Source organism: Bombus huntii, chromosome 2, assembly GCF_024542735.1.
Source record: "Bombus huntii isolate Logan2020A chromosome 2, iyBomHunt1.1, whole genome shotgun sequence".
Lineage (NCBI taxonomy): Eukaryota > Metazoa > Arthropoda > Insecta > Hymenoptera > Apidae > Bombus > Bombus huntii.
Genome location: NC_066239.1, coordinates 8,807,585 through 8,831,974, shown reverse-complemented (window position 1 = coordinate 8,831,974; position 24,390 = coordinate 8,807,585). Strand labels below are relative to the sequence as shown.

General features: G+C 28.7%; 6 protein-coding genes across 13 annotated transcripts; 5 read left to right on the top strand and 1 right to left on the bottom strand.

Annotated features, from left to right (window-relative positions):
* The first annotated feature begins 28 nt into the window (after window positions 1-28).
* Window positions 29-4,812, top strand: LOC126875335 (ribonucleoside-diphosphate reductase large subunit). Of its 2 annotated transcripts, XM_050638222.1 has the most exons (13): window positions 29-225; window positions 304-571; window positions 1,030-1,262; window positions 1,367-1,455; window positions 1,528-1,705; window positions 1,799-2,162; window positions 2,236-2,540; window positions 2,636-2,798; window positions 2,892-3,280; window positions 3,367-3,554; window positions 3,656-3,964; window positions 4,176-4,364; window positions 4,454-4,812. In XM_050638222.1, exons 3-13 carry the CDS (start codon window positions 1,226-1,228, stop codon window positions 4,667-4,669), a joined length of 2,427 nt encoding a protein of 808 aa, XP_050494179.1. In that variant the 5' UTR covers window positions 29-225; window positions 304-571; window positions 1,030-1,225; the 3' UTR covers window positions 4,670-4,812. The 2 variants fall into 2 exon arrangements, with proteins under 2 accessions (XP_050494179.1, XP_050494189.1); XM_050638232.1 differs by having other exon boundaries at window positions 117-571; window positions 1,168-1,262.
* A 191-nt stretch (window positions 4,813-5,003) lies between these two features.
* On the top strand, window positions 5,004-9,706 carry LOC126875385 (protein zer-1 homolog). Its single transcript, XM_050638253.1, has 9 exons — window positions 5,004-5,810; window positions 6,230-6,497; window positions 6,578-6,887; window positions 6,982-7,187; window positions 7,279-7,450; window positions 7,549-7,872; window positions 7,952-8,101; window positions 8,180-8,432; window positions 8,572-9,706. The coding sequence occupies exons 1-9, from the start codon at window positions 5,351-5,353 to the stop codon at window positions 8,772-8,774; spliced, it is 2,346 nt and encodes a 781-aa protein (XP_050494210.1). The 5' UTR covers window positions 5,004-5,350; the 3' UTR covers window positions 8,775-9,706.
* Window positions 9,707-10,264: 558 nt separating this feature from the next.
* Window positions 10,265-17,497, top strand: LOC126875315 (glutamic acid-rich protein-like). Of its 5 annotated transcripts, none has more exons than XM_050638194.1 (12): window positions 10,267-10,436; window positions 11,026-11,100; window positions 11,418-11,620; window positions 11,748-11,815; window positions 11,902-11,979; window positions 13,636-14,102; window positions 14,775-14,931; window positions 15,033-15,194; window positions 15,271-15,765; window positions 15,834-15,969; window positions 16,055-16,280; window positions 16,362-17,497. In XM_050638194.1, the coding sequence occupies exons 2-12, from the start codon at window positions 11,075-11,077 to the stop codon at window positions 16,912-16,914; spliced, it is 2,571 nt and encodes an 856-aa protein (XP_050494151.1). In that variant the 5' UTR covers window positions 10,267-10,436; window positions 11,026-11,074; the 3' UTR covers window positions 16,915-17,497. The 5 variants fall into 5 exon arrangements, with proteins under 5 accessions (XP_050494165.1, XP_050494151.1, XP_050494160.1 ...); XM_050638176.1 differs by having other exon boundaries at window positions 10,268-10,436; window positions 14,772-14,931; XM_050638185.1 differs by having other exon boundaries at window positions 10,269-10,436; window positions 14,772-14,931; window positions 16,058-16,280.
* Window positions 17,498-17,660: 163 nt separating this feature from the next.
* On the top strand, window positions 17,661-19,771 carry LOC126875471 (uncharacterized). 3 transcript variants are annotated; one of them, XM_050638416.1, is made up of 5 exons: window positions 17,661-17,811; window positions 17,999-18,221; window positions 18,317-18,813; window positions 18,895-19,086; window positions 19,151-19,771. In XM_050638416.1, exons 1-5 carry the CDS (start codon window positions 17,799-17,801, stop codon window positions 19,390-19,392), a joined length of 1,167 nt encoding a protein of 388 aa, XP_050494373.1. In that variant the 5' UTR covers window positions 17,661-17,798; the 3' UTR covers window positions 19,393-19,771. The 3 variants fall into 3 exon arrangements, with proteins under 3 accessions (XP_050494373.1, XP_050494365.1, XP_050494354.1); XM_050638408.1 differs by having other exon boundaries at window positions 17,695-17,811; window positions 17,964-18,221; XM_050638397.1 differs by having other exon boundaries at window positions 17,695-18,221.
* On the bottom strand, window positions 19,362-21,507 carry LOC126875480 (repetitive organellar protein-like). Its single transcript, XM_050638431.1, has 2 exons — window positions 21,295-21,507; window positions 19,362-20,953 (listed from the first exon to the last, which is right to left on the bottom strand). Exons 1-2 carry the CDS (start codon window positions 21,427-21,429, stop codon window positions 19,919-19,921), a joined length of 1,170 nt encoding a protein of 389 aa, XP_050494388.1. The 5' UTR covers window positions 21,430-21,507; the 3' UTR covers window positions 19,362-19,918.
* An 868-nt stretch (window positions 21,508-22,375) lies between these two features.
* Window positions 22,376-24,059, top strand: LOC126875490 (uncharacterized). Its single transcript, XM_050638438.1, has 4 exons — window positions 22,376-22,516; window positions 22,846-23,067; window positions 23,141-23,347; window positions 23,433-24,059. Exons 1-4 carry the CDS (start codon window positions 22,378-22,380, stop codon window positions 23,570-23,572), a joined length of 708 nt encoding a protein of 235 aa, XP_050494395.1. The 5' UTR covers window positions 22,376-22,377; the 3' UTR covers window positions 23,573-24,059.
* Window positions 24,060-24,390: the final 331 nt, after the last annotated feature.

Below are 24,390 nucleotides of genomic sequence, written 5' to 3'. Positions count from 1 at the left end.
AGAATGCACTGAACTACACTTGATCTTGACTTCATAGTACATACATCATCAACTTATTCTAAAGTAAAATACAGTTGGGTACCGATTTCATTAGTAAACGATCTATTATAGATCTGTTCATATATGATCCAATAGATTTGTCGATAAGCATTAGAATATCTGCAGTTAAAAAAAAAAAGAAATAGTCGATATATCATACTGTTTTAAGGCATGAAGGAAAAACAGGTAAAAATGAAAGCATGATAAAGGTAAAGAATAAATTAAAGTATTATAAAAAAAATAATACAATGGTGGTTTAATAAGAATGATATCAAGGAGTACTAGGAATTATATCGAAATATTAGAATAATGGAAAACGGAAATGAGTTGTGAAAGAATAATAGCCGGAAACATTTTGTAAACTCTCTCTTCCGGTTAATTGCTACAATTTCACGAGTACAAAATAAATGTTTGTTTAGTTAAAATTGAAGGAGACAAAGATTGTACAAATAACATTCAAGATAATAGCAATACAATGTGTTCAACGCGAAAATTATTTTATTAAACAAATTCTCGGATACTTTTTACCTAGGTATAGTATTTATTTTTTTATATATACAACAATGTTTTTATTTTATAAAAGTATTATAGATATAATTCATTAGTATATGGAATATAGAACAGTATAATTAACTCATATATAATCATTTCATTAAATAATAAAATTTTAATTATCTGTCATCCATCGTATGTCTACATAAATAACATATTATTTTGTGTCTACTATTCTCAAATTGTTTTATTAATTATACAAGATATATTACATATATACTTGTAAATTTTACCTGCAGAAAATATCTAAAATTTCAATACATAAAGACTAAAATAATTTCTTATTAAAATTCTTATTAATTATTATTTGAATTCCTATTAGTTACTTATTCCTTTACAAAAATAATAATTAAAAAGGATAATTTAATGGTTTTTATATATAATAATAGAAAAACGCATACTCGTTTAAATATTATGTAAAATTTAATTGATTTATAGCAGCCTAAAAACCTTTAAATTTTCATATTTAAACTGCCAAACTACGATAATGTTATGTCACGTGACGACAATCTTTACTTCCGATTCGCGCCAAAAGCCGGTAGGACGACACCATAAACTAATCCAACTACTTTACAGGACAAGTAGTTTAATAATTATTTCCATCTCTTAATCGTAAACTAATTGTGATCTTAAAATGGTTGGAAAAGGAAAGATGTATGTGATAAAACGCGGTATGTTATAAACTTTATTATTCTGATATTATGTCGAGTAATCTTAATGTAATCCTATTACGAATCTTATTATTATAACACTAATCAGTTTTTGTAATTATTAGATGGACGTAAAGAAGATGTTCATTTTGACAAAATAACATCCAGGATTCAAAAGTTATGTTACAATTTAGATATGGATTATGTGGATCCTGTAAGTTTACTTATTTTCAGATTATTTATTACTTAATTATTTATTTTTTAATATTCTATATCTTTTTCATAGTCTGCAATTACTTTCCGTGTTATCAGTGGTTTATATTCAGGTGTAACCACCGTTGAATTAGACAATCTTGCAGCTGAAACTGCTGCAACTATGACTACTAAACATCCAGATTATGCGATATTAGCTGCAAGAATTGCAATATCTAATCTTCATAAAGAAACAAAGAAAAGTTTTAGTGGTAAGATAAGAAATATGTTCAATTCATTTCTTTATTTCTAATTTAGAAATTCAATGTTTCGTTTTTATTTGAATCTTCCCTTTCCATTTATAGAAGTAATACATAACTTATATAACGTAAAGGAACATTATACAAATGAAGTTAGGCCTGTTATTAGTGAGAAATATTACAATATCATACAAAATAATGCAAATAAGTTAAATTCTGCAATAATTTATGATAGAGACTTTAGTTATAATTACTTTGGTTTTAAGACACTTGAAAGAAGCTATTTATTAAAAATACAAGGGAAAGTTGTTGAAAGACCACAACACATGTTAATGAGAGTTGCAGTTGCCATTCATGGTGAAGATATTGATAAAGCTATAGAAACTTACAATTTTTTATCAGAACGTTATTTTACACACGCATCTCCATCACTTTTTTTTGCCTGTACTAGGCAACAGCAAATGTCTAGGTATATTTATCAAGATTAAAATAAAATGTACTTATCCATTCCAATGTAATAATCTAGTGATTATATTTTTCAGTTGTTTTTTACTAACAATGAGTGATGATAGCATAGATGGAATTTATGATACATTAAAAAGATGTGCACTTATTAGCAAATCAGCTGGTGGTATTGGACTTAATGTACATTGTATTCGAGCAAGAGGCACACCAATAGCTGGTACACTTGGTGTATCTAATGGTTTAATTCCAATGCTCAGAGTATACAATAATACAGCTCGATATGTTGATCAAGGAGGAAATAAAAGACCAGGAGCATTTGCTATATATTTAGAACCATGGCATGCAGATATCTTTGAATTTTTAGATCTTAAAAAGAATATTGGTAAGCTACATGTTTGTCTCTGTATTTTGGAATATTTTGATTACCTATTTTAATATTCTTATACTTAACATTTTATATCTAATAATAATTGACAGGTAAAGAAGAAAATAGAGCAAGAGAATTATTCTATGCTTTATGGATACCTGATCTTTTTATGAAACGAGTTTTGGATAATGGTGTATGGTCTTTAATGTGTCCACATGAATCTCCTGGTCTACCTGATGTTTGGGGCAATGAATTTGAAGCTCTCTATACACGGTAAATTAAATTAAATTATGTATATTGATGATACATAGTAAAATATATCGACAGTGTTGAACATTTTTTTAAATAAATACATATTATTTTTAGATATGAGAATGAGAAAAGATATAAACGTCAGATTCAAGCGAGAAATTTATGGACAGCTATTCTTGTTTCTCAAGTTGAAACAGGAACTCCTTACATGCTTTATAAAGATCATTGTAATCGTAAATCAAATCATCAAAATTTAGGGACAATCAAAAGCAGTAATTTGTGTACAGAAATTGTACAATATTCCAGTCCAGATGAAATCGCTGTATGCAATTTAGCTTCAATCGCAGTGAACATGTTTGTAAACTCCAGTAATCAGACATTTGATTTTGAAAAACTGCGAAAAGTAACAAAAATTGTTACTTGTAATTTAGACAAAATTATCGATGTGAATTATTATCCGGTTCATGAAGCAAAAACATCAAATTTTAAACATAGGCCTATAGGTATATAGATATTTTTATGTGAAATATCAAGTATACAATATTCATATAGTTTTAATATTTTTTAATATTTGTCATATGTATTTTAGGAATTGGAATTCAGGGTCTTGCAGATGCATTCCTTTTAATGCGATATCCGTTTGAAAGTGAGGAAGCACAAAAACTTAATATCCAAATATTTGAGACACTATATTATGGTGCATTAGAGGCTAGTTGTGAACTTGCTGCAGAGAAAGGTACATATGAAACCTATGAAGGTAGTCCAGTTAGCAAAGGAGTAAGTAAATCATACGTGAAAATATTTTACTTTAATTATTAATTTATCATAATAGCATTAGTATATCACAATATATATGCTAATTATTTAGGTACTTTCAGATTTTACAATATGATATGTGGAATGTTACTCCAACTAATTTATGGAACTGGACAATTCTGAAAGAAAAAATTGCTAAACATGGAGTTAGAAATTCTTTATTAATCGCCCCTATGCCAACGGCATCTACTGCACAAATCTTAGGAAATAATGAATCTATAGAACCATATACCAGTAATATTTATGCAAGAAGAGTTTTGTCTGGAGAGTTTCAAGTCGTAAATCCTCATTTATTACGAGATCTGACTGAAAGAGATCTTTGGGATGAGGATATGAAAAATGAAATTATAGCAAATAATGGTTCTGTACAGGTAGGTTTATATAAATAACCTCAATAATCAGGATCTGACGTCCTGATTAACTAGAATTTTAATTATCCGAATCTCGGTGTTCCAGCACAGATGCCATACGCGATACAGTAGTGCTATACCTTTAATTTAACTAAATTCAGAATCAAATAGTTCCTTCTTTCGAATAGACCCTTCTTTACAATATTATTATAATAGATTTGTTTTGTTATAGAATATCGAACGTATACCAAATGATTTAAAAATGCTTTATAAAACCGTTTGGGAAATACCACAGAAGGTAATATTAAAAATGGCAGCAGATCGTGGTGCATTTATAGATCAGTCACAGTCAATGAATGTTCATATGGCTAAACCAACAACAGAAAAACTGACTTCAATGCATTTTTATGGCTGGAAGATGGCAAGTACTCTTAATTTAATCCTTATAATTCAAAATTTTATATAATTATTTTAATGAAACTTATTTAAATATACAAAAACACCTTGCAGGGTTTAAAGACTGGTATGTATTATTTAAGAACGAAACCAGCAGTAAATGCCCTACAATTCACGGTTGATAAGTCAAAATTACAAAATACAATCAGTGCTACTTCTAATCAATCTGTTAATTCTGAAAGTAGCAATGAAAGTAGCAATGAGGAACTCATAGAAGTATTCGCATGCTCTCGTGAAAATGGAGATGCGTGCATGGCCTGTGGATCATAGAAATAAATGTTTACAATTTTTTAAATTTTGTATACGGTTATGAGTATTATATATATTTAAGCATATTTTTTGTAATACTATATACTATATAGTTAATACCATATAATTTTGAAAAATTCTAAAATAAAGCTATTTGCCCTTGATTTCATGCATTATTCCTTTACATTGTAACATTTAATATTTATTATTTGCACTACAGGTTTCGAATAAATTAAGATATAAAGATTATAATTTAAAATTCCGCGCGAAACAGGGTAGTCAACTAAATCTAAATAAATGTGGATCACTGTTGTGTTCTTTATATGCTGCTACAGTCAAGTGTTCGAGAACAGCGTCACTACGGTAGTCAAGTGAAATGTCAAAATTGCAAGCGTGAAGACGTACATAGTTGCGCATCAGTTAACTGTTGTGTAAATTTCGTTAAAGATCTAGAGTGAATATATTCATTTTGGACTCATTTGTGAGTGATTCGGCATTTGAGCCGATTAAGTATGTAATGATCTTATTTTCTGATCAAAGGAAAATAAAGAAACGTTAATAAAAAAGGATTTTTCTGTAACGAATTTTGGCTCTGATATCCAGCTGATGCATTTTAACATATTTGACAGTTGAAATTGCGTAATTGTTGCCAGGATTTTCTTATGAGTCTTTTTACGCAATTTATCTAAATTGCCGTATAGAATGGCGGATTTGGATGACTTATTTCATTTAGATCAATACATAGGTCCAGAATCTCTTGCAGAATTATGTTTCCAAGTAATCTGCAAAAATTTAGACATTATCTCAGTAAAGGATAAGTGTGAATATCGAAATCTTTTAAAAGGAGTGGTTTTCCCAAGCGAAATATGCGATAAACTTATTGAATACGTTTTACGAAACGATATAAACGAAGATCATGACTGTTTCTTTACGATTTTCAAAAATGTATGGATAACCAAACTTAAACGTGTCAAAGTTGTAGGATCCAATATAACCGATGATTCAGTACAGATCCTTGCAAATCACAAACTTGTAAGATTAGAACTTACAGATTGTCCCAATTTAACAGACCGATCTATTGATTACATAAATGCAAATGCAGAAAATTTGCATACTTTAGTATGCCGTGGTAGTTCTGGAATTATTCCGGAAAAACTTACTGGTAAGAACTCTTTACTACTAGAATAACTTATAAAAATCTATAGTTCTACTATCAGGATACTATTATGTTTTATTATACTTTTCTTTATTGATATCTATTAATAATTAAAATTATGTTCAATTTATGTCTTATAAAAAACATAGATATGCTATTATTCAAATTAATAACTAATAATAAATAGTTACTAATAAAATATTTATTTCGCATTAAGGTATGAGTTATTTTATATTATGAATAAAGCATTTATATTATTATTTTGCAGTTTAATTATTAATATATTTAGAATATCTTATTATTAATATTATTTGCATTTAGTTGTATCATAAAGAAAAAAAAATATAAGAGATATTAAGTTAATGACATATAGTATATTTATTTAATAATATATAAAATTAATGTATATACTTTTTAATTATTAGCATACCAGAAACAAGGGCATGTATTTAAAATACCAAATCTACGGACCTTGGCTATAGAATATGTTCAAATTTGTGCCTTGGATTATAACATACTCTTGGGTGGATTAACAAATTTAACAAATTTAGATTTGTCCAATAGTTCTGATATGGGCACCTTTGATTATTTTCATTTGGTTCCTAATTTAGTATCCTTAGTTTTATATAATGTTAGAATTATTTCTCAAGCACAAGCCTTTGTTACCAATATCTGTCACTTGAAACATTTAAGGTAATTGTTTATTTATATTTGACTTATGGTATAATAAAATATTGTATTCAAAATTTTTAATTCAATGTTTTTAATATTAGGCATTTGGATATCTCTCAAATCCATCCAGAAGATGGAATATTTGCAAATCCTAATACAATCTTATCTGATATAGTAAATGGTTTGCCTCAACTAACTTCTTTAGATATTAGTGGGACAAATTTAGCAGGAATAGAAATTGTAGATCGTAGAATACAAACAGTTGAAAATTCTTTCTATTCTGACATATATAATAATAATCTTTGTGATATACCAGGTCTTATTTCAAGAGTGGATAGACCTTTACAGTTTTTAGGACTTTATGGAGCAAATGATGCACCTTGCAGGCGACGTAATATTCCAGCAAAATTGGTAAATAGTAAAAGCAATATTTTATAACAAATACATAATAATATTGTATATTTTATCATTTATTTTTTAATTATTCTGCTTTTTGAAATTCTAGATTGCAGGAAATGCAAATGAAGATCAAATATTGGTTGCAGCTCACGTTTATATGAATAATAGAGAAGATCTAATGTTAAAAGTAATAAGTGATTTATATCATATGTACAGATATGAAAATTGTCATAGGATGGATCAAGCACTTTGCGCAGTATTAGAAGCAATGGAGAAATATCCTACTCTGAAAGATATACAAATATCTGGAAGGTATTTATATATTATATGATTTTTGTATACTGTTATATTTATCATATATTTAAAAAAATTGAGTACAGCTCGTATTGTTTATATTTAACAGTGCAGCACTGTTTTATATTGTAAAAATGAAAGAAAAAGGCGAACTTGAAGCAAGATTAAAAAGGAGAATTGTTCGCACACTTCTTGTTGGAATGAGTATTCATAAAAATGAAGAAACTATGATGCGTAATGGTTGCCTAACATTATACCAATTCCGATTGCCACAAGATGTGGTATGTATTGTTCTTGTTACTTGCAGTAATAGCATATGTAGTTATATTGTAAAATATATTTTAAAGAATGTTAATAATTCTTATTTACCTTTTATTAGATGTCACACTATGAAACATTGGTAAAACTACTTTTGCATTTAGCTAAACATGCACAACAGGAAAGTTATGTTCAACGTATTGGAATATTTCTTTTAAATACTTTGGCATGTCAAGTAACAGGCAGAGAAAAGCGTTTATTAGGCGATCTAGGTTGCATAAAAACAATGCTTGAACTAATTAAATACAGAGTTGAATCTAGAACATTTGATGATGTTATGGAAGTAGCTTGGTCAACTATGTGGAATGTAACTGATGAAACTCCTATAAATTGTCAACGATTTTTTGAAGAAAATGGCATGCTATTATTCTATAGATGTGTGATGGTATACAATATTAATCTTACTTATTAATAAATAGTTACTAAATAAAAACAGTTACTTCATGAATGATTTATTTTTACAGCAATACTCTCGCAAAGAAGAATTATTAAAAAATATGATGGGTTTACTTGGTAATGTAGCCGAAGTACAAAGTCTTAGAGTGCATCTAATGCAACTACCATACATGGTAGTTTTCACAAATTTAATACGTACTGTCAGAGAAAGCATTGAGGTTTTTTATACTTATATATTGACAATATATTTAATAATTATATTTTTACAATACTTAATATATTTTCTTTGCTATTAGGTACCATATAATGCAGTCGGGATATTAGCTCACATAGCATCTGATGGTGTTGAAGCATGGACAATAGAAAAACCTAGTCGAAATGTAGTTCTTGAACTTATGGTTGAAGCTATTGAACGATGGGATATATCATCAGAACGTAATATTAATTACCGCTCATTTCTACCACTATTACGTTTGGTAGATATTTATCATACACCACAATGTCAACATTGGGCGGTTTGGGCTCTTGCTAATCTTACAACTGTTTATCGTGAGTATATATATTGCAAAATTTAATTTTATTTTAAATACAATCATTTTTCCATTCTATATATTCATACATACAAATATTTTTTTGAAGTTTTATTACCTTGCAACTTTTATTAAAACTATAATTATTTCTTTAACAGCCCATAAATATTGCATATTAGTTATTCGAGAAGGAGGAATTGAGAAATTGAATACTTTAATCTCAGATCCAAGACCATATGAGCGTATAAAAGAACTTGCCCATATTGTAATTGAAAATTGTAGTCGTTATAGTAGCAACTCCAATGACATGAATGTTCATTCCCCTTTAGATGAAGACTATATATATAGCTCAGATGGTTGAAAGTCAATTTTCATTATTATAATTCAAACACCATAAAAAGTAGAATGTTTTATGTCTGTAACAAAAAGTCTCCTAAAGAAAAGAGTGTGAGTAAGATTATAAAACTTGCTAAAGCATTTGTATGTTGGTTTGCCAAACTGTAAATTTGAAATTGAGTGGTCAAACAATCTTACTCGCACTTTCATCACATAAACATTTCATTACATATTTTATTTATTACATGTTATGAAATATATTTGGATCATGGATGCAAATATATTAATATATTAATGATATTATTAACGAAAGAGTAGTTGGTTTAATAAAAATATTTTTGATGTTCATAATCAATCTCTATAAACAATATTCAAATTTAAACACTTTTGATTTATGTACATAACCATGTTGTATTATAAATAAGAACAAATTAAGATTAGACTGAAGTTATTTGTTTAAATAATAACAATAACAATATCATTATATATATAAATAGTAACAGATTGTGACACATTTCAAACTTATACTAAGTTTCTTATACTTGTGTGAATTCTTTGTAGATATTTGTATCATAAATAACTTTATTAGTTGCCATTACATTTTATTTGACAAAAAAGATTTAAAATAAAAAGATACATTAGACTCTATTATGTAAATAAAACTAAAATGAAATAAGATGAATTAGATTTACAAATTTGTACATCTCTATTATTAAAACTAAAATTCTTTGCAATAATGATGCTATTGTCAAAATTAAACTGTAAAACAAACATTACAACATAAAGTATACATTTGTAGATTTTAATAATTAATTTACATAACTAGCAAAAAATCTGCGTGAATAATTATCTAAATGATTGTTATTGTAATCGTTACATAATATTAGTGTATGCGTGTAATAAATTGCAAAAATTCTTGATTTGTTTAATGTATAACATAAAGTTACATAAGACTGATTTCCTCTTTATTTTTTTTGTGCCCTACAATTCTCTTTATTTTTACTACTTATATGATTAACAAGGTAATTTTATTTCTGATAAAATATTGATCACTTTAATCTTTATATGTGTGTATAGAACATATGCAAGCAGTAAGAGAATGACTTTTATGAAATTTATATTTTATTACTTAATACTTAAAGATTTGATAATAACTGATAGCTAAAAAATATTTATTTGTTCTCTTATATAAAAATATTATAAATTGTTTGGTTTTTATGTATATAAAAATATTTAATGTATCTACTGAATTTGCTAAAGTACGTAAATATTTTAATGCCATGTTAAGCAATTTAGTTTTTCAAACTACAATTCCTTCAGAATATACTATGTACAATGAACAAAAACTTAATTTTCAAAAAATATTAGAATAGCGTAAAATGATATATGTTTATTAAAAATTATGGATTTAGTGTTTATTAGTTGCATACGACAAGTAAGTCATTGAATATTATTAAAACGAGTGTATGAGTCAAGTTGATGCTAACTTCCGGTTCGATTCCTTCATTCCGAACGATCGTTAGAATTTGGAAGAAGAGTGACGCCACAGCCTTTAGGGAAGACGACATTTTACGTGAATCGCGCGTCCACGGCATGTCTGTGTAATTTCGTGCCAAATACTTAAAGTTTATTGTACAAATTGCGCTTACTAAAATCTCTTAAAGGAAAATTCACACACTTTAATAAAGTAAGTATTATCTTGTTTATATAAAGACGATTTCTTAGATAAAATGATGGTTCTAAAATTCTCGCAGAGTGTGGCCATTAATTTGGGGAATAAAGAAGGAAGTTATTGATTTTCACACTAGAAATACTATTAATTTTTGCAAAAGATTGTATATTTTATCGTTCAAATATAGATATATCGTTTCACGATTATAATATTTATTAAATGTGATAAGCGTTGAAGCACTTTGTTCAAAATCATGCACAATTACGAGCAGCATGAAATATATATTTTAATGATGGTATCGTGAGGAACTACATTTTACAATATAGAAATGTTATCTATTAAAATATTTATGTATCTTGTAGAAAAAATTTGTCACTGTTTTAATAATTTAAATAGATAATGATGTAAACCTTATTTTTATATATTATTGTCGATTTTGTGTTGAAGACGATATATATGAAAACTCTTAAATATTTTGGTAATTTCGTGTCACATTGCATAAGAACAATAAATAAGTACAATTAATGTAACTGAAGGTTATAATACATATGAATGTATTTTAATGTTGTAATGCAATACATAAACATTCCTGTTTTGTCTATAGACTTTTGACACCATATCTGACATCTATAACCCATCTATAAGTCCTAATTATGAGTTATAGCTACCATAAATGCAGGTTGGTAATAGATTATGCACATGTAAATTTATATCCGCTTGGATTTTATATTTTGTTATTTTATATTATTCATAAATATATGTATATTTTCATTTAATATACCATTTTTGTTGTTGTAAATAATTTTTTACAAATTTTGATCTTAAATAAATTCTTTCTGTCACAAAGATATACTATGTATTAAATATCAATGTCATTTAAATATGGTGCTTATTTTTATACCTAATATCATTTAAAAAAATAATAAAGTTATATATATAAAGCTCAGTATTAATTATAAAAAATATTTTATATATTTCTTATCTTTTTTTTTATAGCTCTAGTATGAGTTCTCGTGGCCGTGGATTTAATTCTCGAGGAGGCAGTTCTTATAGGGGAAGAGGAGGTGGTAGTGGAAATGAATGGAACAGTGGATCCACAGGAGGAAATATGTCTAGCAGAGGAGGTTATTCCTCATCTAGAGGAGGCAGATTTAAATATTCAACTACCAGTTACGATTCTCGATCAAAATATAATTCTGGTTAGTTAATATTTGTGTACATTTAATATAATTCTTATGACCATAATAACAAATTTATGTTACCTAATATTTTATGAAGAGCATTTATTTTATAAGTAATATTAAAAATTATTTATATTTATAACAGGAGGGTCTGAAAGATATTCTAGTAGAGGAGGAAGAGGTGAACATTCAAATAGTTATAAAAGACCAAGGGTAAGTATGTAAATAAATGAATTGTAACTTAAAGAATTGTGTGCATAGAGAGTGACATAAATTTGAAACATTATTATTTTATTTAGGAATCTTATTCTGGAAGAGATGAACATCGATCGTCGAGTGATTCAACTCGTAAAAGGATGAGAAGTGATTCATACCAGGTATATATTTTATACATATAAGCGTAGTGATATTTTTATTGCAAGACACCTCAAATAAGCGTTAGTCTATTTTGTTTCAATCTCCTGCCGTGCTGTGGTCAAGAATCATTTTTTCATCTTGAAAGCCCTGCTTCACAAATGTTTTCAAATTTTTAAATTACATAGCATGAACAAACGATGGTCCTGAAAGATTTTCACATAAAATTTAACTATGAAATTTTAAGTATTTTGTTCCATATAAAAAATATTTTCAGGACACTCGTCTAAACATTTACATTTAAAAAAAATGAAACAGTAGGCAAGGCATTCATAAGTCGTCATACTTTCCTTTCAAGCGACGAGCCAACGGCTACTTGAACACCCATTCTTTTTGCGTTGGGACACTACTGGTGGAACACTGCGAAAACATCACATAATTAAAAGATGAAATACACCTAGATGGTACTTAATTATTGCCTGCACACAGTTGCATTAAATATTGAGAACAACCTGAAAAGTATCTGAACCAACAAATGAATAGATATATATATATATACATATACATATAGAAATATGAATTTTAAAATGCCAACATTACATCAGTATTGTTCTCTATGTAAAACAATATGTGCAACTAAACCAGTTTCCTGCACAGTGCAGATCAGTTATTGAAATGTTGAAAGCATCCCTGCATTGCCACACCGCAAAAATTTTTAACAAATACTGCTCTATACAATTTTCTAAATTACATCCATTAAAACTTACCATTGAGATAATGAAATAAATTGTTAATAACGTCAAATCGTAGATCTTTCCAATGTAAAGGACATACATCCTAAGTTATGTTCAATTGAAAATGACTGAGAAACATCAACCTTTTTTAAATATATATCTGTACCTTATATCTATGGGTTGAAGCTAGACTGTGCTGGAAAGCTTTACAAAAGCAGTGAAAGTACACAAATATATTTTTCACATATTTTATCCTTAAAGAAAATATACAAGGATATAACATTATATGCATATAACTACAATTTTATTAGTTTTATTTGATTTCTTGGTTCATATAAGTGTGCATGAGGCATTGAACATTGTATGAAAGAATGCTTTACAAATATGAATATATAAAAATACATCTATCTTTATTAAAATTGGAAAGGTCTATCAACAATTAATCCAGAATCATGCAGAATTCAGTTCATTTGATATCTTCAAGCAAACGAATGCTGATCAAAGCTACTATTCAGAGCTCGTACATATGAAATGAAATGACAAGACTCCTATTATATTTTTTGAAAACTAAAAATTGTTTCTAATATAATAAAAAAAGCGGTATGCAAAGTTACTTATATTTGAAATATGAAAGATAAAATATAATTTAGGTGCTTTTCAAGCTTAGGCGAGGTAAATAATATTTTGGTGATCCAACGGGAATGGGTGTAGTGACCGTAACAGTACAAGGTTGGATGATTTTGTACTAAACGATTGGCACTATAATGAGTGGTAAAATAAGGGAGTGCAAAAGAATCAACTTGGAATGGAATTAGAAAAAAAAATATATGGAGAATATCTGATAGGAGGGAACAAAGGGGAGGAATGTATATAGATTAAAAGAAAGAAGGGCAGGAAAAGAGAAAGATACAATGGGAAGGAGCACAATTGAATTTGATTTGGCAGGGTGGAGGTAGCGGTAGCGGCTCTCAGAGGTATTCTTCGTCGTATGGTGGTTCATCTGCATCAGCTCCTTATGACGATAATAAGGGATCGTCGTCTTCGGCCGTGTATGAGGACAAGAGACAAAGCGAACGTGCTTCGTCATATCATCGCTCAGAGGACCGTCATTCAGCATCGCGGAGCTATGCACCTCCACCACCCCCTCGAATTAGTGAAATGGCACCTCCAACTCAGAGATATACCTCGAGCCGAGGGCGAATATCGCATCAAAGCTCAAACTACAGAGGTCGCATTTCAACTCGTGGAAGCGGTAGAGGGGGTGGATTCCATCGTATGAGCTCTCGATCGGACGTCATCATGGCTCGCAAGCGTACTCTACACTCGCTCGACTATCGACGCAAGCTGCTAGGATCGCGATCGCGAGACTACATCCAGCGTGTGCGCATGACCACAACCAAATTGCGCAGGAGGTAATTAATTAATAAATCACTTACCAACCGCAATACCGTCCTAGTAGCCTGCTTGCTTATTTGTCAGTAAACGAACTGACTATATCTGAGTATAATGACCTGAAAGTCAAGACGATGATAGATATATAAATGGTAAAAGAAAACACAAAAAATGACACAAATGATCGCACGAAACCAATATTGTACTGCCGAGAGGCAAACTTTTCGCAGGGTTCTAAATAAAAAAGGGAATTGATTCTCACATGCATAAATACAATGTGTATATCATCAAAATACAATGTAATTACTTTTGATATGAGAACTACTATAATACTTGTACTTTACGAGATCATTATTTATCATTCTTACACATAGCGGTGATTAAAACCAGTATAAGAACGTTGTTTCTTATATATATATATATATGTATATATATATATTTTAAAACGCGAAAATGCGGAGACATAAGAGCACAATGCAGAGCAAAAAGGCCGAATAGTTAAGACCTTTATTGCAATACGAAATGCATTCATTATGGGGGATAAAAGAAAAACGAATACTATCGCGATATTTGCTGTATATCAACTATAAGAAAACAAAATTTTGGTTGATGATATAATGAAAGACAAAGGAACCAGAACAAGACGAAGGGAAATAATGTAAGTCAAAACAAAATTGCTGTGTCGTTAGTAGCGGTACTACTAGGCTATCCGGAAGTAAAAAGGAGTCAGGATCAGGAACGAGCATGAAGGACAAGGATAGAGAGATGACCAAAGCTATTAACGCTGAATTTTCCGATGACGATGAAGAGGATGATGATAACAAAAGTAATTGGGATGATGATGATAAGGTAACTTCATAGGGCTGATAATATTTGCTCTTATTATCTATATGCATATTGTGTGCTAATAATGGCAATACTTACTGTAATATTTACCGACATTAATTCAGCCGCATGAACGCGACGATGAAGAAGAAGAGGAAGAGGAAGAGAAAAAGAAAAAAGATGAAAAAAGAAAGAAAGAAAAACAAGATCGGGAAAGACAAAACACCGAAGATGAGGAAGAGAAAGAAGACGAAGTAAAAGAAGATGAAGATGATCGAAAACATGAGGTGAGACCAATTAAAATAAATTTTGTTAATTGAATTAACCCGTTACGGTGAACATTTGTCATGCGTATATTTTTAGGATGATGAGGACGATGGGGATGATGAAGAAAGAGATGAAAATGATAAAACAGATCATGGTAGAACTACTGGTTCAGAAGAGTTACCTAGTAGAAGAGATGGGAGAAAATTTATTAAATTAACTTGTCCACATTGTGCTCATCGTAGTGTTACTTTCAAAGAATACTCGCTACATTTATATTCGGGCCGTCACAGTGCAGCAATGAGACGAATCGCATCACGGCACAAAGCAACTTTGACTCGTATGCGTGTCTTGCAACGACAAGAACAACGACGTGTCGAGGCCCGAGATGCTGCGCGTGGTACTTTGCCTTCTCGTACCATGTTCTGTCCGATCTGTAAACTTAATTATCGTTCTCTTAAAGCAATACATCAGCTATCAGATTCCCATCGTCAAATGAAACGATTTCTCACACCATTTTGCCGCACCTGTCGTATTCAATTTCGATCACCAATGCTATTTGAAACTCATATGTGTTCTTTGGATCACATTAAGGTACTATTCCTATTGCGATATTAAAGTTTTTGGAGTTTTAATATATTTTATGTCTGTGTATCTTTCAGAGGAAAAGTGCATTGAAAGAAAGAATGAACGCTGGCAATGGTGAAGCGGAAGCGAATTCAAGTGGACCTGAAGAAGATGACAAGGAAGTTAATCTTGATAACTTTATGACTCTGGATTCTGTAGGTGATGTTGACGGTACGTACGATTATCGAACGTTACATTTTTCTTTCTCTAATAAATATTACTTCGATAACAATTACTAGATAAACATAATTTACAGCAGAAGATGAAGAGTCTCCCGAGAAAAAAAAAGAAAAACCAGAAAATGAAGGCACAAACGACACAGAAAAGAAACCTAAAAGTAAACAAATGATTAAAGTGGGAGCAGAATACATAAAACGTGTCGAAGTGCAATTTTGTGAATTGTGTAAGACATATCTACCACGTAGTGAAAATAGTGAAAGAGCAATAGCGCTCCATTGTTCAACCAGAAGTCATCTTAAACGGTATACTTTTAAAATAATGATTTCATAAAATTTTTGCTTTTATGTATACAATTGTTGATCTAAATGTAATATATTATGCAGATATGTGCGCGATAATGATGATAAAGCATTGCGAAGGCAAGCAGAAAGAATCCATCTGCAATCATCGTCATCTACCAATAATACTTCTACTCCAAATGCTGTAAATAGTACAGAAAATGCTAAATCTCCAACTAATTCTGAACCACCATCTACAAATAACACATTGCCAGTAACTACAACTGATGGCACTAATACTGCTGAGTCAGGTAAAACAATTGAGCAAAAAGGGGTTGTTGAATCTGAGAAAAATACGAAAGAGAATAAAAATGGACAAGCGGAAGAAGATGATGATGATGATTACCCCGGCGATAGTGGCGATAAGTTATGGGATGATGTTGATAAAGACTTGGGCGATATTTTAAGAGAAACAGAAGTAGGAGGTAAATCTAGCGATGATGAAGATTCTCGTTATGATCGTTTCCGTAATTCAGATAAGAAACAACAACATTCTGGCAAGGATAAAGAAAGGGACAATGAAAAGAACGAAATAGATGAAAAAGAAAATACAAAAAAGCAAGAGCTGAAAGTAAAAATTGAAAAAATAGATATGTAAAGTTCAAGAATTATTAGTACGTTTCAACCATATCCTAATGTGACTTTAACATTTTTTCTACAAAACTGTGTAAAACTTTACAAACTATAGAAAATATACATACGTCTGAATTTCATATAAAAGTTATTTTTATAAGATTAAACAGTTATTTTCCGGATCAAATTGATAAAAACCCATGTACAATACTATATTTTGTTCTGTATAAGTTTATTGTATAAAAAGTTGTAAAAATGCGTGACATTAACGATGTTTATTTTATATGAAGTAATGAACATAAAACTTTGTTTAGATCTTATTTACCAAATACTGGACATGCTTGAAATGTACACACCGATATAAACTTCATAATGTTCAATTCCTTTGTAATTCAAGAAAGTCACTATGTACGCACATTTAGTGACATAAATGTTAGCAAGAACTGTAAAGGAAATTATTCGTATAAGCATGTTAAGTATAGATGTGTAAAAGTAGCGGTTATTTGTGCATTAAAAATTTGGTGGAAATTACAAAAAACAACAAAAATATAACAAAATCAATGAACTTGTCACTTATAGATAAGTGTAATAAATATTATACATCTTAATGTTTTGTTTTCTATGTTTATCTTGTAATTCAATAAAATAAACAAATTTTCCTATTAATATTCATGACAAATTTTGTTGCATTAGTTTTATTATAATATTTTATGTATATATATGTAACTTATATTTATTACTCCTTGGTGGTAATGTATATGATATAGGTGTTTGAGTTGTGTGTATTTTCATCAATCTTCACAAGATGGCATAAGATCTATTCAAGTTAACATCATTTTGAACTATAACATTTGTGTAAAAGATATATTACATTCATTGATACGTTATTTTTATCATAGTATTATAAAAATGGAAAAGAAAAGTACAGTGTAATATTTATAACACAAAATTATAGATTTTTTTATTTCGTATTATTTTCTTACAGTTATCTTACATTTATCTTTGTTATTATCTTACATTTCCTATTTTGTATTCTAACCTTGATTCCGATTACAAAATAATTATTTTCATTAGTCCAATGGCAAATATATCTTCGATGTTGTCAATAGGACAACAACATGACATTTGTTCTGAAGATATTACCAACAATTGTACAGACGTAACCGTTTACAATACTGATAATGAATGTAATATTTCAAGAACCTTGGAAGATATACAATGTTTTGTATGTGATGCAAAAATTCAAGGGCGTCATTATGCTTTGGCTACATGTAGAACACAGATATCAAGAACTAGAGTAATAGAAAAGCTTGGAGAATTAGTTGGTGAAAGGTAGTATCTTATTATAACATTTATATGAATATAATATGCATTTCAGGCACTGTTTTAAAATACAAGTGCAATTTTGTCCTTTTCATATAATATAGATATTTGGTAGTAATATCAGAAGATGATGTAATTTGTCGCAGTTGTGCTAATCTTATTAATACACTTGATAGACTTGATGTTGAGATGTGCAATATACGTGATAATGTTTTGAGATTCTTAGAACAAAAGTATTCTTTGGAGAAAGGAGAACTTCTTGGTAATAATGATAAACAAAAGCGTTCTCAACCACCACAAATTACAAAGTGTAACACTCAAGCTACAACTAATTATCAAAGTAGGAAAGATGTTATCTTATCTTCAAATATTACTGAAAAATCCAAGCATAAAAAGAGTAATATTTGGTTGCAATGTGATAAATGCCAATATACTACTCTTCATAATTCATTTATGGTGCATCATATTAGTGACCATGTTAAGCAAAAAATATTTTGTGATAAATGTGGTGTACAATTTTATGAAAGTCAACAAGAATCACATAATTGTAATATGAAAGAACATATAAGTGATCAGACTAGAGTCCAAGATAATCAAACAGGTTTTTCATACTATTCATTTTTGATATGATAGAAATGAACTTTTTCTATTCTCAGAAAATTGTATTCCAAATGCCTTTCAGAATCACCTTTAAAAGATATTGATGAAGCTATGTTGGATATCCCAATTTTGGAAAAAAGTGTGCAGCAAAATGTACCAATTATGACTATTGAAACATATTCAGAATCACACATTCCAAATCATAATGAAAATATTCCTATAATAAGATTATCAAATTCTGAAAATTTATCAATTCAGAATATTTTAACTGCTGGTAAGAATTTAAGATATATTTTTAATTGAAAAACATTTCATTACAAAATGTCTATAAATTATAGACAATACTACTGTAACTCAACCAATATATGTACGTATTTTACAACCTGTGGAAATTAATGAAGCTCCAACACATCCTGCAGTGATGGTATCACATTCTGATACAGATTTAGCTTTGAAACTTAAAGACAATTCAGAAAAACAAATCTTAACATTGACAGAAGATGGTAATTTGGAAATGACAGAAATAGCTTGTTGGAATGACATGCAATCATCAGAAACACAATCTAACATGATGTTTTAATAAGTTGATTTATTAAATTAGACACAGTTTTTATTTATCTATTTTTATCGACACTACAAATAACAGTTATTTACATTTGCAACAACATAAATGTTTTTTTGACTTAAACAATCAGCGTGCATTTTCAATATGTTGATTTCTTCTTTCGTTTCTTTACTACTGCTGCTTGTTTATAAATTGAAAACTACTTTATTTGTTTAGTAATTTCCAATCATCGGTTTCCTAATTCCATTTAAGATGCAGTAGCCTATATTTGTTACTTAGATACCAAATGGGAACTAAACATAAATATAAAGGATAATTACAGAAGTAAAAATGAAATATTTTGTAACATAAGATATAGAAATACATAATACATTGAACGTTTTGATATTAAAAATGTATTAAATTTACCTTAAAACCATGGGATGCTCTATCCTTTGAGTCATCTACAACAAAATTATGTAATATTCATTTAATTTTTTTAATATAATACGACAATAATTGTTTAATAATTCTTTGTAAAATGTTTATGTTACTTATAATGTTAGCAATAGTGTCTTGAACATTGCCATGGATATGGTGTGCAACGTTTAATGCCTTTTTTTATATTATCCCTCATATTATCTATTCCAAATTTTACGACATAATGGACATCATGGAAAATGCCAGAAGCAATACTTTTAACATTATTAACTGTTTGTTCAACAACATCGTTAGTGTTATTAATGATGGCACCAACAATATTTTGAGCATTATTCATTACAGTGCCTAACAGAGATCTAGAATCTTCCGAAATATCGTAAATTATATCGCACAGATCTTCCGCAATGCGAGCATTCATATGCATAGCATTTTTCAACGTTTGTCTTGTGGTATTTCCAATATTATTGAGGACATCGTAAATTTGGTTTTCAGTTTCATTAATTGTATCATGAACAAATTCTTTGATATTGTTCAAAAGATTGTGAGCCTCTTTCTTTAACTCGGACAATGTTTTGTTCAAAATCTCAGTAGTCTTTTCTTCAATATCTTCAGCAGTATGTCTCGCTTGTGCCACAGCTTGGGCTGTTTTATTTATGAATTCCTGTACTCTTTCTTCTGTAACATTCCTCACGTGGTTTACGATTTCGGAAGTCTTTTCATTAACGTGTTTCAAGGTATTATTTATTTTATTCTCCAGGTTGTCAAGCGCATTGGTAACGTTCTTGATGATGTCCTCTACTTTGTGTTTAATGATATTCTTTGCCTTCGAGGCATCTTCTTCCAGTTTATCGAGTTTGCTATGGAGATGTTGAAAATGTTCTTGTGTTTTGTTCCTAACATCGGTAATGACTTTAGCGATCTGTTGTTCTATTTGTTCCAAAAGATGTACGGAGCCGTTTGTTACTTTTTTCAATTGATCCACCAGCATATGTTCCACAGATCCTACAAACTTGTGCAAATCATCGACAATTTTAGAGCTTTCGTCCACAACATGGGACAAATCTTGGCTGCCACTGTTGTCATTATTACTGTGATTTTCGTCACTGCCATTATTGCTATTATTTCCTTGTGAGTTTGCTTGAGACTTGTCATTAGGCTGTAACAGTTTTTTCTAATTGTTATTAGATATTTTTTACTTACTTATTTTGTTTTTTACAAGAGGTTTCTAGAAAACTGTAATCATATTTGGATATTTAAAAAAATTCTTGTTTAACAAACAATTTTTTATTACATTTCATACGATACTAGAGTAATTATAAAGAATTATATTGTTAGATAAGATGAAAATAATATATAATACTTTTAAATGTAATTAATATGAATTTTAAGTGAAATTACTACTTTAAATATTATCTAACTTCAAATTTTCTTAATATTGTTAAGCGTTATAAATCTATTCCAATTCATTATGTATAAAAATCATTAATTGATACTTACCTTAAGAGCATTTTGTACTTGGTTTAATTGATCAAGCGGAAGAGCCTGTATTAAAAGATCAAGAAAAATGTAATGGTCAGTTAACAGATAGAAGAGAGAAAATGTTCTATATAGAAATGAGTAAATGAAGAACATACGTAAGTATAATTAGAAATCATAAATTCGCATAATTATTAAGATAATCAGACACAATGATTTATTTTCAGTGTAGAATGTTATAGAACGAAATATCATACGTACAAGAACAGCAGCAATGCCGAGAATGGCGAAAATTGGTAAGAACTTAAACATGATTTTCAATGATGATGCTTGTAGCAACAAACTTATCGAAAATGTATACTGTAATTTGAACATGACCGCGATTTATATATCCATCTGTATTTCTGATTAACATATGTGTCAATAAAAAATGAATTCACTGTATGAAAGCACTAACAAAGCTTGAATAGCGTCATAATATTTACTTGTTATTACAATTCATAAATTAAACACTGTGTTATCTAATTCAAACAACTCATTAACTTTCTTTTATTTGAAAATTAAGTAAACAAGATGAATATTCAACAGAAATGAATGGTCGTATGTTGATAAAAATAAAATAAAATAAAATAAAAGTAGTTTTTAAACTTTAATAAGCAGTATTGATTAAATTTTTGCATTTTCTCCTAATGCTTAACTAATATTGGATTTCAAATTTACCGCGTTATGGTTTAAATTTTCTTACTAAAGTAAATAATTCGTTCAATTTAGATTGGTCATTATCGGTTAACTTCAGTCAAGATGTATTTCGATATCTATTTTTGTAAGATTTTATGAAATTAGAATTTTGTACAGATTTTAAAAAGATGTAACTGTTTTTCTTATAGATGTGGAATAAAGTGAACTTAAAATGTAAGTGTTGTATATTAACATTACAGCAAATTATAGGTGTAAATATTGGCTAGTAATATTTGTCCAGCTCAGTGGTAACATTGTTATTTCAAATCTTAAATGGCTACACTAGTAAACACTGTACGTTAAAACCGTTGTACCTTGATCAGGAAAGTAATAATGTAATTATGACATAAAAATAATACAATAACGATGGAAGAATTTAATATTGATATTGTGCATGTTCTTCAGAATAGAGATTTTAGTGTGTTGCAGAAGTTAGTATCACATTGTTATGATTTTCGAGCAAAAATTGCTGCTAAAATTGAAGATACAACTGCATATGAATCTGGTATGTATATAATATATTTCTCAGCTTGATAGATCTAAATTATATTGTATTTTATTATAGATGTTTGTTCACGTATTGTATGAAATTTTAATGAATTCATAATAACTCCTCCTTTTAAACCTTTGAGTACTCATTAAAATAATCAAATGTGATAAAGAAATATCCACTATTTTATGACTTTTAATTATTGACTTATTAATAATTTTTAACACGTATATTAATAAAACTGATTAAACAATTTGACATTGAATGGCATATATATTTTTGTACAATTTTTCATTCAAGTAAGTGTTCTTAATGTTAATAATATATTTATATTGTGTTTTTAGAATGTATAGAGAAAATAGCACAAAGCGGTAACAAAATATTAGAGTTAGAGCAAGAAGTTGAAAGTTTAAAATCTGATATAGATACAACAAAATTGCAACAAAAAATTATAGATAAAAAGATTACTAATGCAATTAAACAGCAAGAAAAATTAGAAGATGAAGTTAATAATGCCAAAGTAAAAAGAGACAGCTTGTCTGTTGAAATTGTTGATTTACATGAAGGTATTTATTATAAATATATAAACATATTATAAATATAATTTTTTATCAGAAATCTATAGAACATTATTTTTAGAATCAGAACAAAGAAAAGAACAGAAATTATTAACTTGGAAAAGTATTAAACTTGCTTGTCACACATATAAACAGCATTTGGGCTTTCATATAGAATTAATCAATAACAAAGAACAAGAACAAATTAAAGTTTCCTTTTTTATAAATAACACTAATGCAAAGGATAAATACTTCGTACAGTTACTTAATTGTAATAATCAGTGGAGAGGTATGTGTAGTATCCATTTGTAAGTATTCCAAATATATTATTTGAAATGATATGATATGAATGTATGAATAACTATGCCTTCTAGTGGAACAGATTCAACCTACTCTTAAAGCAGAACATTTGAGTAACTTTGAAGGAATTATTGACTTTTCTAAACAATCAGAAGTTTCGGATGTAACTGCACTTCTTTGTAAGCTCAGAGAAACATTTGTTAAGTATTACTAAAAATAAAATAAAATTGAAACCATATATATATATATATATATATACATAGGTACGGATAAATTTATAACATTTATGCTATTTATTATAAGATTAAAGCCTTTATTAATAAAAATTAATAACTGAATTGTCTTATTACATATGAAAAATTTGCAACACTATACATAGCAAAACTTAACATTGGTATAATTTTATTAAAATATATTCATTATTAGTATAAGTATCTGTGGTATTGTTACATACATATGTTGTGACACGTATCTTAATGTACTATTTGCCTACAGCTCAGATTGGAAACAGTAAACTGCTAATCACAGTGTAGATAAATTATTTAGATACTAAAATTATAAAGAAGTTTCCACTTGATTTCTATTTATATATGGCACTTATATATATGATACATTTGAAATTATCTATTCCATGAGTGGTTAAGTTTATTTAAAATTGTTAATTTTACTAAATTGTAAATATATATTTATTTATCTAGTTATCAACGATCTGTTATAAATATTATCTAATACTCGATCATTTAATTTTTACCTCTTGCCGTCTCTAAAATTCTCTTATTTAAAAAATATTTTATTATTAAATTATTTCGATTTCAAGTCCTAGCTATTGAAGCTAGCAGTCGATATTAACAACTGTTTTCTTGTCGATATGTTAAAAACTCGTTTCTATGCAACAGACAAAATCAAATTATATTTCGTATAAAACCTATTGATCATTTCAAAACAAAAGAGACGAACATATGACATTATGAATAAACCTTTAACGATATTATTGTTTTGTTTATACTGGAAAAAATTCTGAAATTTTCAATT